General features: G+C 42.9%; 1 protein-coding gene across 3 annotated transcripts in view; it reads left to right on the top strand.

The window, feature by feature from the left end:
• ube2f (ubiquitin-conjugating enzyme E2F (putative)) overlaps positions 1-15290 on the top strand; it is a 66150-nt gene that overhangs the window by 6311 nt on the left and 44549 nt on the right. For all 3 annotated transcript variants that reach the window (XM_088931138.1, XM_088931139.1, XM_088931140.1), the window contains 3 exons: positions 957-1093; positions 12584-12613; positions 14291-14356. In XM_088931138.1, the coding sequence (XP_088787264.1) occupies positions 976-1093; positions 12584-12613; positions 14291-14356 (214 nt within the window). In that variant the 5' untranslated portion in view covers positions 957-975. The remainder of the gene's footprint in view (positions 1-956; positions 1094-12583; positions 12614-14290; positions 14357-15290) is intronic.

Raw genomic sequence — 15290 nt, 5'->3', positions numbered from 1 at the left:
GTGACCCCAGCTTGTTTTGTAATCGGGAAGCAATCCCCAAAACAGAGGTGTGGCGTCGCATTCATTTACCCTCCCCGAATGGCTGGTTGTTCCAGTTTGGATGGGCATTCAGTAAATGGTGAAGGCTTATTTGCAGATGGAGAAGGCCAGGGAGATAACATGATAGGGTTGGAGAGGGCTGCCGTCTGTAGTCCCAGGTGAACAACTGCCCATTTTAATATTGGGAGTTCAAGTGGAATATCCTAACAAAGCTGTTTGCTGTCCAAGTCACTGCGATTCAGAAAAATCTGCTGGTGATGTGATGGCAGAGTACTTCTCGCTTATGTACGTTGGCAGCTGCTTCTTTCTGGGGACAGCCATTATCGAACCACTTCTGCTTCCTGTTTTCTCTGTAATGTCAAGGAGAACCTGTTGACATTGACGGGCAAAGCACTGAAAAGGTCATGCCACGTAAACTGAGAGGGAATACGGCTTATCTCGCATGTTTCTGGGGTATGTGGGTATCTGGCTGCTCTCTGAGGCCCAGGAATGGAAACCCAGCAGAAAGTTGAACGAGCTGCAGACTCTCACACCTAATACTAATCTAGACTATATCCACCAATGCAGGGACACAAATAGAAATTACTCTTGTACCCATGCGTGAGAGAGTGCATCATTTAATACTGAACAGGAGGAACTTCTTTGCACAAATGGGTGTGGGAGTCTGGAACAAGCCCGGCCAACTAGTTGAAGCCGGCGCCATCGCTTCATTTGTAAGAAACAAGTGGACGAGACCCCGCGAGCCTGCTCTCGTTTTCTAACCTCTCTTCCGTCTCGATCGTCTGCCTCGTGCGTGTTGCCTTCCTGCGAGTGAATCTGCACAGACGGGAGCTTTAAGGCATGTTAACACGCACGCCCCGGAAGAGATCAAGCGGCTGTGCGCCGGGGCTCTGAGTGTCTTTCCCCCCGTGTTGCAGGTTCGAGAGCGGAGCAGCCATGCTGACGTTGGCAAGCAAGCTGAAGCGGGAGGACGGGGTGAAGGCCGGCCGCGCCGCCAGCGGCTCACTGGACTCGGCGCACAGGGTGTCCATACGGGACCGGCTGCTGGTCAAAGGTACGAGCCTGCGCCTTGGATATAACAGACTGCACTGCAGAACCTAACCTCTCCGACTTCACTTAATGCCACCTCTCCGTTTAATTACCCAGAAACATGATTGAAGCACACTGGTACAAGGATGAGTTGTCTTTCCTGTTCCTTTCAGTGCCAAATATCAGTTTACACAGTATTGGTACATCCTGATGATGCTGTAGTTCCTGTCTGGATGTCTGTGGGTTCAAATCCCAAGTGGGACAGGGCTGGTGTACCCTTAAGCAACACACTGTAGTTCACTGAGATTGCTTCCGTAAAATACGAAAGTAAATCGATTTGGATAAAACCGCGAGCCAGTATAATTATTATTCCATTATATTCCATGTAGTTTGTTAAAGGGGAACTACAGTCCACATTTCTCAGACTGGTTGTTAAATCAAGGTAACAGAATGCATTAATTGACGGTCTCTCAAAAATTGAGCAAATTCCAAATTAAAATTGTGAATAGTCATCATTGCTGTCACAAACCCCGGTCTCCCACGGGCGAGAGCGAGAGTTCACATGAATTGCGATGTGAAGCGGCCCTTCCTGCTCACTAGTCACAAGCAAATAAGTACAGGTTGTGCAGCAGAAATGTTCCTACGTGATCTGCATGCAGAGTTATCAAGTGTGTTGTATTTGTCCGCAAAACCGTCTGGAAGTAGAGAGCAATATTTATACTGGATTAAAAAATATGTATTCAGACGCCTGCTTGTTTACAATGTTATAGGGCGGCTTCACATCACCGGACGTTTTGTTGCCTTGTTCTGAGCTGCACAACATGGCGCTGTGCGTACCTGGAAATTTAGTCTAGTTTATGATGGTGGTAAAGTTTTACATGATACTGTGTACATTTTACTTTCATTGTGGTTTGCAGTGCACTCATCAATGCTGTTTTTCTAGAAACAAAATATAAAGATAGCATTATAGTTCCCCTTTAATAATTAGCACCTTCCTTTTCACTAATGCACACCTGGACTCAGAAATTCAGGGCAGTGAAAATCCTTAGCACTATCGCAGAGAGCCATCAGGAGCTTTTGCCGTCCCAAGCATTTCAGTCTGTCTCTTATAGACTTACAGTAGAGGGAATAGACACAAAGGGCACTTCAAATATTATTTACTTGGAGAGGCTTGCACATTTTCTTTCTCCATGGAGAAGGTTTTAGTTTTTTTTCTGATGCCATATAAACCTATGAATGAATTCTGACAGTGTCTAGAAGGTAAAGATGGATAATAAGTTAAGAGCAGATAGAGTGAGGTTTGGTATGTGGGTTATAATGTTGGACAGGCATGTTGTAAACCCTGGAACTGAACTGCTGTGGTCTGTAGGTAGAGCTTAGTCTCACCGATGATTGTCTTGTGGCTTTTTAAACAAACTAATGATGTAGAGTTCTCGTGTTCCAAACTACTGAGGTTCATTTTTCACGGCTTTATTCCACAAACGCCTTAGCACTGTGTAGCATCCTAGCATTTAACACTATGCATACTGTTTTATTCCAGGTTTGTTTGTTGTTTTACTGATACTTGCACTGTTTGCATCTTGACTGGATGGGATAGAAGTTGCATTATATAAAGTATCTGCCAATTGAGTAAATAAGAAAAAAGCATTACTGCATGTGGGGGGGGGGGTCTACTTTATTCCATAAGTGTACCTAGCTGTTGCAAGGTACTGCTGAAGAGGTAGTATCCAGCAATCGCAAACCATTTCCATCCTCCACTCAGTAGAGTTGTACTCTTCACATTTCCATTTCCTTCTACTGGGAAAATAGGTCCATTTCTCTCAGAGAGCAGGAGGGTCAGGAGAGATATGATTGAACGGGTTTGAAAGCTGGAAATATTTTGATAAAGTAAAGGCCAGAACTCGGAAACAGCGACACAAAGGCCAGAGCTGAGCTGGATCAGGGCAGTGAAGCGGCGAATATGGGGTCAGGGAGAAGCGTAGCTGGAGAGCAAGTGCTGAATAAGTAGTTGTTTTCAACAGGGCCTTAAAATTAGTTCTGGTCTCTCTTTTTCAATGTGACTTGTGATTATTCCTCATCTGCTTTGTCCCCCACATCACTTCAGAGTAGATTGGATTGAATTGAATTAATAAAGCATGCGTATTTGTGTGTGAGCCAGATAGGACTGGCTTTCTGTATTAGTATGAGTATGTTGTTGTGCTGAATATTTAATACATGTTAATATTTGTTGTTTGTGCCCACTGTTAAAAAAAAATAGGGAGAAACAACAAACCAGTCACATTTTTATTTATGGACTGAAATATAATCCTCCCCATATCATGGAACTGTTAATTTTTTTTAATGTATTAATTGCAACTCCAGTAACATCAGCCTGGACTGGGAGCTGAAACTGGCTATAAGGCTTTACCTGTAGAGCTGCTGACTTTTTTCATTTGATGTCATTTTAGATTGCATCAGAATGTCAGAATAGGTACAGTGGGAAGGAGATCATGCAGCCCATCTACTGCAGCTAATCTGGTAATTGGTAGCTTGTTGATCCAAGGGTCTCGCCCAGCTGTTTCCTGAAGGAAGCCAGAGCATCCAGCATCATGGCTGGGCAGCTTCTTCCGCTCTCCCACAACTCTGTTCGGAATTTTAAATGCACATCCACATACTTTCCACTGTTCGTTGTGAAGTTATTGCAGGATAGAGACTTTGTCTGTCTCTTTGAGGATTCTGAATACTTGAATGAGGTATACTTGTTGTTTTGTTTTAGTTTGGGTTTAGTTCCTTCAGCCTGTCCGTACAGGACATTCCCTTAAGAAGCAGAATATATCTGGTTGCTCTTCTCTGCACTGATTGCATTATTGTATTTTGTATAATCTGTTGACCAAAATTGTACAAAATATTGTGATTGTGGCCTTCCCAGTGCATTTAACTTACTATGTTAAAGCATACTACATTTGAATACCCCCTTGATTTGAATTCTACACTTTTGACTTTACACCCTCATATTTTGTTTGCCTTTTTTATTGCTTCCCCACATTCAGAAAATTAATTCCCCGCTTTACAAAAGGCACAGAAGGTGGGCTATTCATGTTAGATTTGCTTCTGCACGGTACGGTTTAATTCCAGGCAGATTTTTAATCATTTTAACAAATAACTGTGTTCTCAATTTCCTGGAAGAAAACTGGGTCAGCTTTACAATTGAGCCTGTTTTGCAGCAGGGGGGGGAGGCTGTTTTGAAATCTGAACAGTATTTAAAGAAAGCAAACTGGACTGTATAAGCTTCGTTGTTTCTCTGTTCATTCACAAATGTATCCTTCCTTGTCTTTCCTATGAGCTTCCTTCCTCTTTGTGCTTTTTTATCATCCCAGCACATTGCAGTTCACTAAAAGGCATTTTCACTGCTAGAGCTCGTCCTGTTTTTTAGGGCTGAATTCTCTCCTTGCTGATGCCTGCTAACAGTGAGGGGCAGCACACGCGGTTTAGATTACAGTTTCCAATATTCACAGTCACTGTAGGCCTTGTCCAGAGAAGGCTGGGAGTTTTGAAGAAGGAACTGCAGTCCCAATTTCTCAGACTAGTTATTACATCTCGGTCACGGAATTCATTGACAGTATAGAAAATTGTATAATTTTCTAATTAAGCACAAAATCATGAACTTGGCAAAAATACTGTAAATCATCATCTTGTCTCGAACCACTGGTCACACCACGGGCGAGAGTTCCCACGAATTGTGATGTGATACGGCCCTTCCTGCTCACTAGTCACCGCACTGACTAATGTAATCTGATGCACGAGCGAATAAGTACAGGTTGTGCAGCACAGCAGACATTCGACTGCAAACATGTTCCAACGTGATCTGCATGCAGTGTTAACAAGTTCCATTTATCGGAAAAAAACGCTTCGAAGTCAAGAGCAATATTTCTCTCGTATTAAAAAAAGATGTCTTCACAAGTCCGCTTCTTTACAAAGTGATAGGGCCGCTTCATGTCACTGGAAGTTTTGTTGCCTCTTTCTGAATTGGAGAATTTAGCGCAGTGCCCACCTGGAAATTTGATCTATTTTGTGATGTAAATTGGAGGTTTTCCAAGTTACTGTATGCATTTGACTTTGACTGTGATTTGAAATGCAGTCATCAATGCTGATCCTTTCTAACCCCGGAATATAAAAAAGCACTGCAGTTCCCCTTCAATGGCAGTGGCGCTGCACAGGCTGTACAAGCCGCAGGTGTTCAGTGGGCCTCCCCACGCCTTGCTGGTAGCCTTGTTTACCCGTAACGTCACGGAACCAGATCCGCTGGTTGTGGTTTGCCTGCGCTGCTGCTGCTCTGGTGTTGGGGATCAGTGGCACTGCACCATGGGAAGTGATTTCCTTCAGCTTCGGAAGACCAGATCCCTGGGGTAAGCTTCCCCTGGGCCAGAAGTGGGGGGGGGGGGAAACACCTTCAGTTTTCAAGGTGGGTATTAGACCGTGATTGCAGGGGGAGTTTGTTCCGTGTCCTTCAAGATGTCTCCTTAGCTTTGTTTGAGTTTTTTTTTGCTCTTTTTGTTGTGGGCGGTTCTTGGCTCTTTAAAAGCAGCTCTGTTCCTTGTCGCTGACATGCTCGTGGAGCAGCAGAGACTGTTGCAGTGGGACAGGGGCATCTGTGATGTACCCGCTCTTCTGAGGGCTGCAACATATTAGCATTTCAGAAGAAAGCCAGTGTTTCTGGGCGGCCGGGAAATAAATTAACAAGCCTTTCCCGAGGGGGGTGGTGATGTAGAAGCATTTCAACCCTGAGTTGGTTGAGTTTTTTTTCTGAATTTGAAGGTGTTTTTTTGACAGTTACTGAAGCCTTAGAAGGGTTTTTTTTGTTGAGTTTCTAAGCTTAAGTTGTGGCAGTAAGTGAGGAAACACTGGTCAGTGGAGCTTCCTTTCAGTTCAGCTTTGTAAAACAGTGCTCATTGTCTCCAGTACCTCAGCTGCTGTCCACATCAGTCACCTCCCAATAATCGGGGAAGCTCCTTATGGCTCTGAAACCATATGAGAAGATACCCGTAGAAGCTGTCTACCTGCACCAGGTGTGCTGACCCAGAGGCCATCTGTCTGCTGTTTGTTCGCTGAGTTCTTAATTGTGTCCTGACACTTCATCCTTGTTGCAGGATCTATGCTCCCTCTTCTTGCTGTGTTACCTTTGTAGTAAAGCCGCCTCTATAAGCAATGGGGGACTGTGAAATGGGTGGCGAGAGAGTAGAGACCCTGGAGTAAAAGCCTTTCCCCCCCCAACCTGTGCTGTAACCTGCTTTCCTTCACGAGAGCCCCCTGTGAACCAGATGTTAAAGAAGGGGGAGCACCACTTGACCCTGGAGAGTTTACAGCAGCCCTTTCTTGGTACAGTACTGGTGGCTTGCGATTAGTGCAGTGTTATTTCCCATAACACATGAAATTATTTTAGCAGTTTTTTGGAGTGAGGTGCTCTTTTCTTCCTACTGCTTTTTCCTACTACCCACTGTGTGCGTTGTAGCAAATTGGACTGGGAAAACGCATTTTCCACATGGACCGGGAGCTGTATGCTGCAGTATAAGTGGTGGCCAGGCTGTGTTCCTGTGTAATTTTTAATCCTCGAGTGTAGACCCAGGAAGCTTTGACCTATCTGTCTACAGGAGCAGCGTGAGATCCAGCTTTCTTGCACTTGGTGCAACTTTCTGTGTCCTGGAAATTGATTTTGCTTCTCTGGGGGTGGTCCCACTGTTTTGTGTTTTTGCTGCCAAGGGTGTCCCTTCTCTCTCGTTTTTAGTTTCCCGGTTTCGTCGACACCTCGCTTGCATTCCTCTTTTCTGGACTAAGGGGACTCGAACAGAGCAAAGAGCAAACTCAGGATTTCAACGATCAAACTGCTTGAGTTTGCGGAGGCTGGGAGACCTCAGGTCTGATAGGCTCAGCCCAGGCAGCTTCACACTGAGCAGGCAGCTGGGCGTTGACAGAGGAAAAGTACAGGAAGCAATCAGCTTTGCGTCTGCCTTGATCGTGTCGAGGGTATACTGTTTAAAATGCTAGTTTGACCTTGGAAAACTTTAATGAGGCTCAGTGTTCTGCATAAAATTCTGAATTTAGTACATTATCACAAAGGACGTTGTGATACTAATTATGCAGGAACTGTCGTCCTCTGTCTTGAATTGCGGTAGTGAATCAGTAGAAATAATAAAAACGGATTATAAAGGCTTTTTCTGGTTTGACTTTTTTTGCCAAGAACATCAAACCTTATATACAGTAAGTGAAGCAGCTAATCCGCTTCTTCTATTTTCTGAAATGTCCTGATTTTGAAAGCTTTTTCCCTTTTGTGCAGAAAAGTGGTTTTTATGAGCTATTTTTAAAACATCATAATGTTCAGTAAGTTGCTTTCTTCTTTCAAGGCCAGGAGTCTGTAGCCCTAGTCCTGGTCAGGACAAATCCAGTAAGTCCTATAGGTCATCTGTTTCTAAAGGTTGGGAACACCTGTGGCCTATTGATTAATGATGCAGATAATCTCTTCATTTTGGAGAACTCTGATCTTTGAGAGCTGGAGGGCATTTAGATTTTGATCCCCAGTAACCTCTGAATTGCTTAGCAAATCACCTGCTTAATTGATTACAATTGAAAGTGTTCCAGGTCTTTGGAAATTGGTGATTTAATTGTGATGCATAAATCCTGCCATTCTGGGGAATGGAGATCCCTGCTCTTCGCCAGTGCTTCTCTGATCTTGGGGGACTCCTGTGTTCCGAATGAGCTCTTAATCACCGACAGTGATTAAGTATGCTGAATAGTTTCTTCAATTGATCTGCTCGCTTTTTGACTTTGTTTCTGCAGTGCTCCAACAGCTTCAGCATAGAGAGCTTTATGCAGTCTCTCCTCAAGTTGTTACTTTGCTCTCCTGTTTCTGACTAAACATCTCTTAACAGATGATTAGTGTTGGATAAACACCTCCTGTTGGCAGGAATGACAATGTGTCAGACACTCCCACAGTGAGAGATGTTTCCTTCTGCAGATGTCCCAATGGTCACATTTCACCTAACAACCGCTGATTGAGTGGTGTTCATGCTCAGAAATTGGCATAGGGTTCATACCGGTGACAAATCCCATTCTGCTTTAAAAGCTGAAAGCAAATTTAAAGATTTGCCTCAGTTAAAAAAAGGAAACAATTAGCCTGTGATGAACTTGGCTGAAGTGAAAACTGGAAGAGAATGCTGTTGCCCAGGACCAGGTCTCTATGTGCTCTATGTCCTTGTCTAGTTAAAACGCTGGACTGATGTGCAGGACAGCCAACACATGTCAGAAACTCCATATCTCTCTGGTTGTGCTGTGCTTCTGCTGTTCTGTTTTTTGAACTTCTGTATTTTATATTCTAATGTTGCTTTGCTCACGAGAGAAAGGGTCAATTGCACTTAAGGCTGAGTTGTATCCATCAGACAAAGGTAGAAGCATTGCAGAGCACATCTATTGTAAGGGGAAAACGAATAGTGCAGTTCTTTTAAATCTGTTTGATTTACCTTTTCATATAAAATAAAAAAAAAAACTTTAAAATCACCCATGAATACAGGTTGACTCATCCAGTGGACATAAGCAGGTTTAGGAAGGATTCAGAAAATAATCTTTGTGTAAAGAGCCACACAACTGTATTGACAAGGAGAGAGAGTGTTTTAATATCTTTTTTTTTCTCTTTTTCTGTCATTTAATTTTGTTTGCGAAACCTTGGTGGAACTGGGAGATTGGCAGCTCGTTGTGGAGGAGTAAGGTCATCAACAGCTTGGAAACCGAGGTGCTTTTGTCAGCATCTTGATGATCAGTTGCTATTTTCAGAGGGGGGACAGTGTGCATAGCAAGCAGATGCACACGCGCAAAAAATAAATGTTAGCATTCCCCACTCGAATTAAACCTTGTTGCTTTTTATTTTGTGTATTTAATATAAGGAGCGCAGGCCTGAAAGCACGTTGAGGTGCACACCAGTGATCAAAATCAGCGAAAGAATAGAAAAACCTGAGTGTTTGGCAGGTGGACAGTACAGTTGAAATGGGGATCTCTAATGGAATTCTTTTATAGCTGTAACTAGCTGCTGAGGTCTATAATCTTTTAGCTTTGCTATTTGGACAGCTCTCTGGCTTTTCCCATGATCAGATGACATGATTCTCTATGTCCTCGTCTGTGATCTTGTGGCATTCAAGGTATCTTTCCAAGGGTTTGTGAACCTAGCTGATGACTTGCAAACATCTGAGGATTACATTTTTAACAGCTTTACAAGGTATAAATCTTGCAAAAAATGCACTTACTGTATTTCAGACAGATATTTATGCAATATCCAGTGCAGCGGTCAGGATCCTTTACTCACAAGTGGCAGGTTGTGGGTTCGAATCCCAGCGGGGGCCCTGCTGTTGTACCCTTGAGCACTGTGCTTTACCCAATTTGCACCAGTAAAATAACCAGCTGTGTAAATGGGTGTAGGTACTAGACACTTTCAATAAAAGCGTCAGCCAAATCAGTAGGTTTTGTTTTCATTGGTGCAATAAAAACTGAATGTCTAGCAGCATGGTTTGGCCAAGTCGAACTTTGTTACATTAGTTAGCAGTGGTTTGAATAAACCTGGAGCTGGCGGTATGTGGATGGGGTTCGTATTTTTTATTTTCCATCCACTGTTGGGAGTGTGCAATCCTAAAGATGCAGAGCTTTTAAACCATCAATCCCAGTCATCTGAAGCCGAGGGCAGTCCAGCCCATTAGAGCACTGCACTCCTAATCTCTCAGTCCCAGGCTGTGAGAACACCCAGGGGTGGCCTGTCACTCAGACTCCTGTAGCAGGAGCCTCATGCCAGTAGGAGTCTATTAGTGATTTAGAAGCAACAGCCTAATAGCAGCTGAGATTACACTGACACAGCTTTATGTGAAGGGTGCCTTGAACCTGAACTTACGGTAATAGGAGTCAAATGGGATTGTCTGCAAAGCAGTCTGATGGATGCAGCAGCTGAATTTGAAATAGAGATTGGAGGACTTGCACAGTTTTTGTTTGCTGAAAAATCTGCAGATGTGCCAAGTCAGTAGAATATTCTGAACAGAATACCTGTAGGTTGCTTATTCAGGTGGAGCTGCAGTGATGGTCTCTGTGAGAATAGTGCTGGAACTGGATTTTTATTAAGTGATAGAGTCTTACTCTGTAACAGAAGTCTCACTGCACGTGTGAATTGTTGGGTGTAGGTGTCCTAACTTTCTGTCCAAAGCACTGTTACAGGTGCATCCTTTAGGACACCACAGAAGAGGTTGTCATTAAAGTTTGAATGAACTGCTGGACGTGTTTTGCAGAAAATATACAGTAATAGTATATACAGTATTTTACCCATACGTGAGCTCACAACATGTGTCTTACAACATATTCTGAAACTACTGTGAGCTCATAGTTGTAAAATCATTTGCAATGCAGGTCCTAGAAAGCCCTCCATATTGCCAATGAAATAAGCTTCTTGTGATTAATATTGTGTGTATTATTGTTATCTCTTTAGCACATGCAGTTCTTTGAGGCAAATATTACATTAGGGGTAAGTTCAAGGAGAATGCGCATGCAAGTGCAGTAAAAAAAATCGCTTAATCATAAACACAGAGATAGATTTGCAATGCTGGGGGAACACAAAAAAATAAAAAGGTAAGAACTACAACAGTGTAAAGACTGTGGATTCAGAGTGGTGATTTTAACACACTGGTTTCTATTCTATTTCTACAGGGAAGAAGTGTATAAGAAATTACGATGCATCTTGAACTTGTGCTCAGAGGTGGTCAGGGCCTGAGGGCAGTTTGTTCCACCCCTGAGGGGCGAGCGCGGGGCAGAATGGAGGGGGCAGAGGAAGACTGGTGGAAGAGTAGAATGATCATGGAGTAACGCTGCAGGGTACTGTAGCTGAGCTTGCACATTGCACTTGTTGAACATAATTATCTGAATTGTATCAGAGTATAGTTTTGATTATACCCATGTAATGCTTCCAAAAAACTCTAGTGATTAGTTATGTAGTTGCTTATCGCAGTTTTATAAACTTGCATTGGCCTTGAATATAAGTAGTTACTTTGTAGCAGTGTAAATATTTCTGTTGTACCAGCACAGACTGTGCTAACACCCCCTTCTGTGGGTCCACTGATAGAATAATACACTCCATTGTTCATCCTCAGGAACTTGAGGCTTAAAGGTTTTGTTTTTAAAAAGAAGAATAGCTTCTGATCATTTTCCTAGTGTGGATATCCTTCCATTACAGTTTGCGTTGAGAGGTTTTAAAAAAAAAAAGCATGTTTTTCAACTTCATTCCAATCTTGAGAATTGTTTCTTCACATGGTATCTGAATTTAGGAGCTGGAAAGAATCCACACCAGGCTGTTTTGTGCGAGTTAGGTATGGGAAACAACAGTACGCTTCCAGCTCGGGCCATCTATGGAAAAGCCAAATTGTGTGATTTAATGCTCTCACTGCGCTGCAACTGACAGCGAATAAAAATCGTTCTGGTTTGTTTCAATGAGCAGCATCAGAAACATCAAAGGCGTTTTAACTGTGACTCCAATATCTCCCCACCCCAGGGCACAGCACGAGCGAGGGGGATCACTCCCTGCTGGCGGTGCAGCTGCAATCATTTTGGATGTAATGGAAACCAGACAAATCCGCAACATTGATCACATCTGTTTAGCTCTGTTCCTGCCAGGTTCCAGCTCTGGTGTCATCTTTACCAGTGTTGTCAAGATCCTCGTCCGAGTCGTTGAACACGCGGTCTGTGGTGCCGGCAGCGTTCAGCACGCCTGATAACGGGCAGTGCTTTGAAATGGGACGGGTGCTTCACAATTTTTTCTTCAAATCTTGTTTACTGGAGATTGAAAAGCTCAGTTCTTATTAGAATAAAAATAAACTTTATTTTGTATAGCGACTTTAAAGGTGGCTTCTCAAAGCGCTTTACATAACGATAACCACCACAATAAACAAAATACACCAGATACGCACAATGAAAATACACAGTGAGAAACGGGGGTACTGGGTACAGTAGGATCAGGAGGGTAAATAACAAGACCAGTTAGGTAAAGGCCCTTCAAAGGAAGAAGGTTCTGAGTCTAGATTTGAAGGAGTTCGTCAGAGTGCGGTGCCAAGCCCTACAGAGCCTTCTAGGTGAGCATGAGGATTTTGAAGTCGAAACGAAACCTGACAGGAAGCCAGTGCATGGACTCCAGGAGTAACGGAGTGATGTGATCAGTTGCACTAGACCTGGTCAGGATTCTGGCTGCTGGATTTCGGACACACTGCAGTTTGTTCAGTGTGGATTTAGGAGCCCCAGCGAGTAGAGCGTTACACTAGTCAATTGGGGAGAAGACAAATGTGTTGATCAGCTTTTCAGCAACAGTTAGTGACAACACATGATGTAGTCTGGCGATATTTCTGAGGTGAAAGAATGATTTTTGACAGTATGTTGCACATGTGGGTCAAAATTCACTGTAGTCAAGGATTTCATATTTCCAAAAGAATAACTTCAGTAATTTTTGTATCTTTGTTTTTTTTTTTTGCAGAAGTTGCAGACCTTGAAGCAAATCTTCCCAGTAAGTACATCAGCACCATTATATTGTCTCCTTCTCATGGTCAGTGCTTTATAGCCCTCTCCCATCATTTGTTTAGCTGAAGAATATAAAAACAAACTCCCATTACTGTGAAAGCCTATAGTCAGAGCTCCATTTCACCTGACCTAGTCAAGAGGCTGTATTCCAAGTTCGACTGTCCCTCTGCCTCTGACCTGAACTCCATGGGTGCAATAATCAGTTTTAGCAGTAGGTGGAGTTATAAGCAGGATGACTGTTATTACTCAGCCCTGTGATGCTGTGTTTATATAACAGATGTAACAGAACACTTTCACCCTCACCTCACAGAAGGATTATCACTTCCACCACAGTTTGTTGTAGCTTGCTTCATTTATAATATCCAGATCTGTGTTCCTAACACCTGGATGTGTTAACGACAAATGCAGTTTTAATGCACAGGGATTTTAACAGTCTAAGACAGTAAGTATTTTTATTTTGCATTGCTTAAACAAAGGTTTATCTTTGTTGCCATCTACATTCAGAAAGGTGATGAGATTTCTGAAAATATTTTCTCATTTTTTCTGTGGTGAATGACTACATCCTTATTTCTGCTGGACAAATGACAAAAAGCGTGATTGTGATGATCGTAAATATAAAGATTTTTACGGCATAGGCTACAGAAATAGAATTTAAAAATACAAGTATCTGACAATCGGAGAAACTCTGCATTTCAGCTCCTTTTCTGCCTTGCTCAGCACCTCTTCAAAGAATACATTTCTGTTTCTGCATCGTTCATGAGTGATAGTGGCCAGTTGAGTTTTGTTTTTCTTTGACCTGTTTGTGCCCATGGAGTTTGAAACCTTATCCCCCCCCCACCCCTGCTACAGGCCTGTCAGAGAGTTGCTGGAATTAATCATTCCTTTGATTTCTCAGCTCAGTTCTCTTTGTAAGTGGAGCATCAAAAGCCATCGGATGCTTGGCGTTGGCACAGGGACTGGTGCCATGCCCTGCCCTGCCAGCTCCGTCTCTGTCAGAGAGACAAAGCCGTGCCCACTTCCGAGATATCCTGGCACAGCTCAATGTCGAAATGTCGAGAGGGTTTTTTAATTCCAAGTGAGTGGAGTGATATTTAGAACAGGATTTAAATTTTGTTAATTTGTCTCTACTTCTGAGCTCTTGTTCCCCTGGCAATGCCCTGGCAATGTGGTGGGTGTGAAGAAAAGTGCAGAGCACAGCCCCTCTGTGAGCATTTACCCACTTCAGAAAGCTGCTTTGGTCTTGCATTTCCCAGCTCTTACAAGTTGTTTTTTTCTCTAATGCAAATAATGTGGTAAGGGCTTCCTTTAGAAATGTAAGAAAACCTGTCACAAACATTTAGTAGAATTACATGTGTGTGTGTGTGTGTCTGCTTGATGTCTGCATATGTGTGTTGCTACATGTATACTTGTGTGGGCTGTTTCCTGGAGAAAAGGATTCTCATGTTCCTGTATTTCTTGGGCTCCTCTCGTTTGTTAAAAATGCTGTGGCCTGTACAACTGAGAAACACTCTGTCCTCTAAACGCAGAGTGTCTGTGTTGTTTGACTCATTTGCATCTGCCTTTTTGGTTCGGTGAGAAGTTTGTTTCTCTGCGAGCGGTGTCTGGGGGTGTTTGTGGTTTTCCTAATCCCTGCCTCTGTTCTGCTGTTCTTTCCCTGCTCCAGGTACCTGTAAAGTGAATTTCCTCGATGTCAACAAGCTCCACCACTTTCAACTAACCGTCACACCAGGTAACCTCACCGCCGTGAAACTTGTTACACGTTTCGGCATCTTCGAAAAACCCGCAAGACCAAAATGCCAGCAGGTTTCTGGTAACGGGCAGCGAGATGGAAACTTCTGCAGCGATTCTAGCCTTTTTTATTTAGCTGCATAAATAAAAAAAAAAATTATATAGCTCTATAAAGTTTGTCCAAGGAGTACAGTACTTCACCTCCTCCAAAATATAACTTGTAGTGCTGTTAGAAAGAAGCCCAGAGTGCCCGCTGCTTGGCTCACTGTACACGAGGCATTCACACCGTCCCTCATCATTAGGGACCCCTGTGAAAATGCTCTCCACTGCTTTTCCACCCTGTGTTCAAATTCACGTCAGCTTCACATTATTAAGGAATGTATACAGATATATTTTAATCAAACCTTTTATTTTCTCCATTAAAAAAACGAAACCACACGGACACACAACTTGATCAAGCAAATAAAGCGTAAGATAAAAAAAAGACGCAAAAAAGGAAACACTCACTAAAGAACACAATAGTGCATTTTGTTGTACAGTGTGTTCCTCTACTCAAAACGGTTACCTAAAAATTACTCATTACTCCCCCATGGCTCAAACTGAGTCAAGCATGTCCTTTTTTGTAACAAACTCCTTTGTCCTGATCACCCATAATAGCCTTTCCCAACATATGATAATATTTAACAGTATGCTTAAAACTGTTTAATGTTAAAATTTGCATTTTGTGACTATTAAGGACTGTTGTTGGAATGCTCTGACCTTAACACGCTGCCGTGCTTAGCAGTCTTGTCAGTGTGCTGCTGTATGGAGCACCACAGGGTTTGATTGTTTTGCTTTGTATTTCAAGGAATAGCTATTTCTGTAGCTAAAGGTTCTCTTTATACATTTTTGTATTCATCATTATCGTTCTAAGACCAGAACAAATTCCTGTGGCA

The sequence above is a fragment of the Atractosteus spatula genome, chromosome 13, assembly GCF_055471065.1.
Source record: "Atractosteus spatula isolate fAtrSpa1 chromosome 13, fAtrSpa1.hap1, whole genome shotgun sequence".
Classification (NCBI taxonomy): domain Eukaryota; kingdom Metazoa; phylum Chordata; class Actinopteri; order Semionotiformes; family Lepisosteidae; genus Atractosteus; species Atractosteus spatula.
Note: the sequence above shows the minus strand (reverse complement) of the source record. Positions and strands in the feature narration are given on the sequence as shown.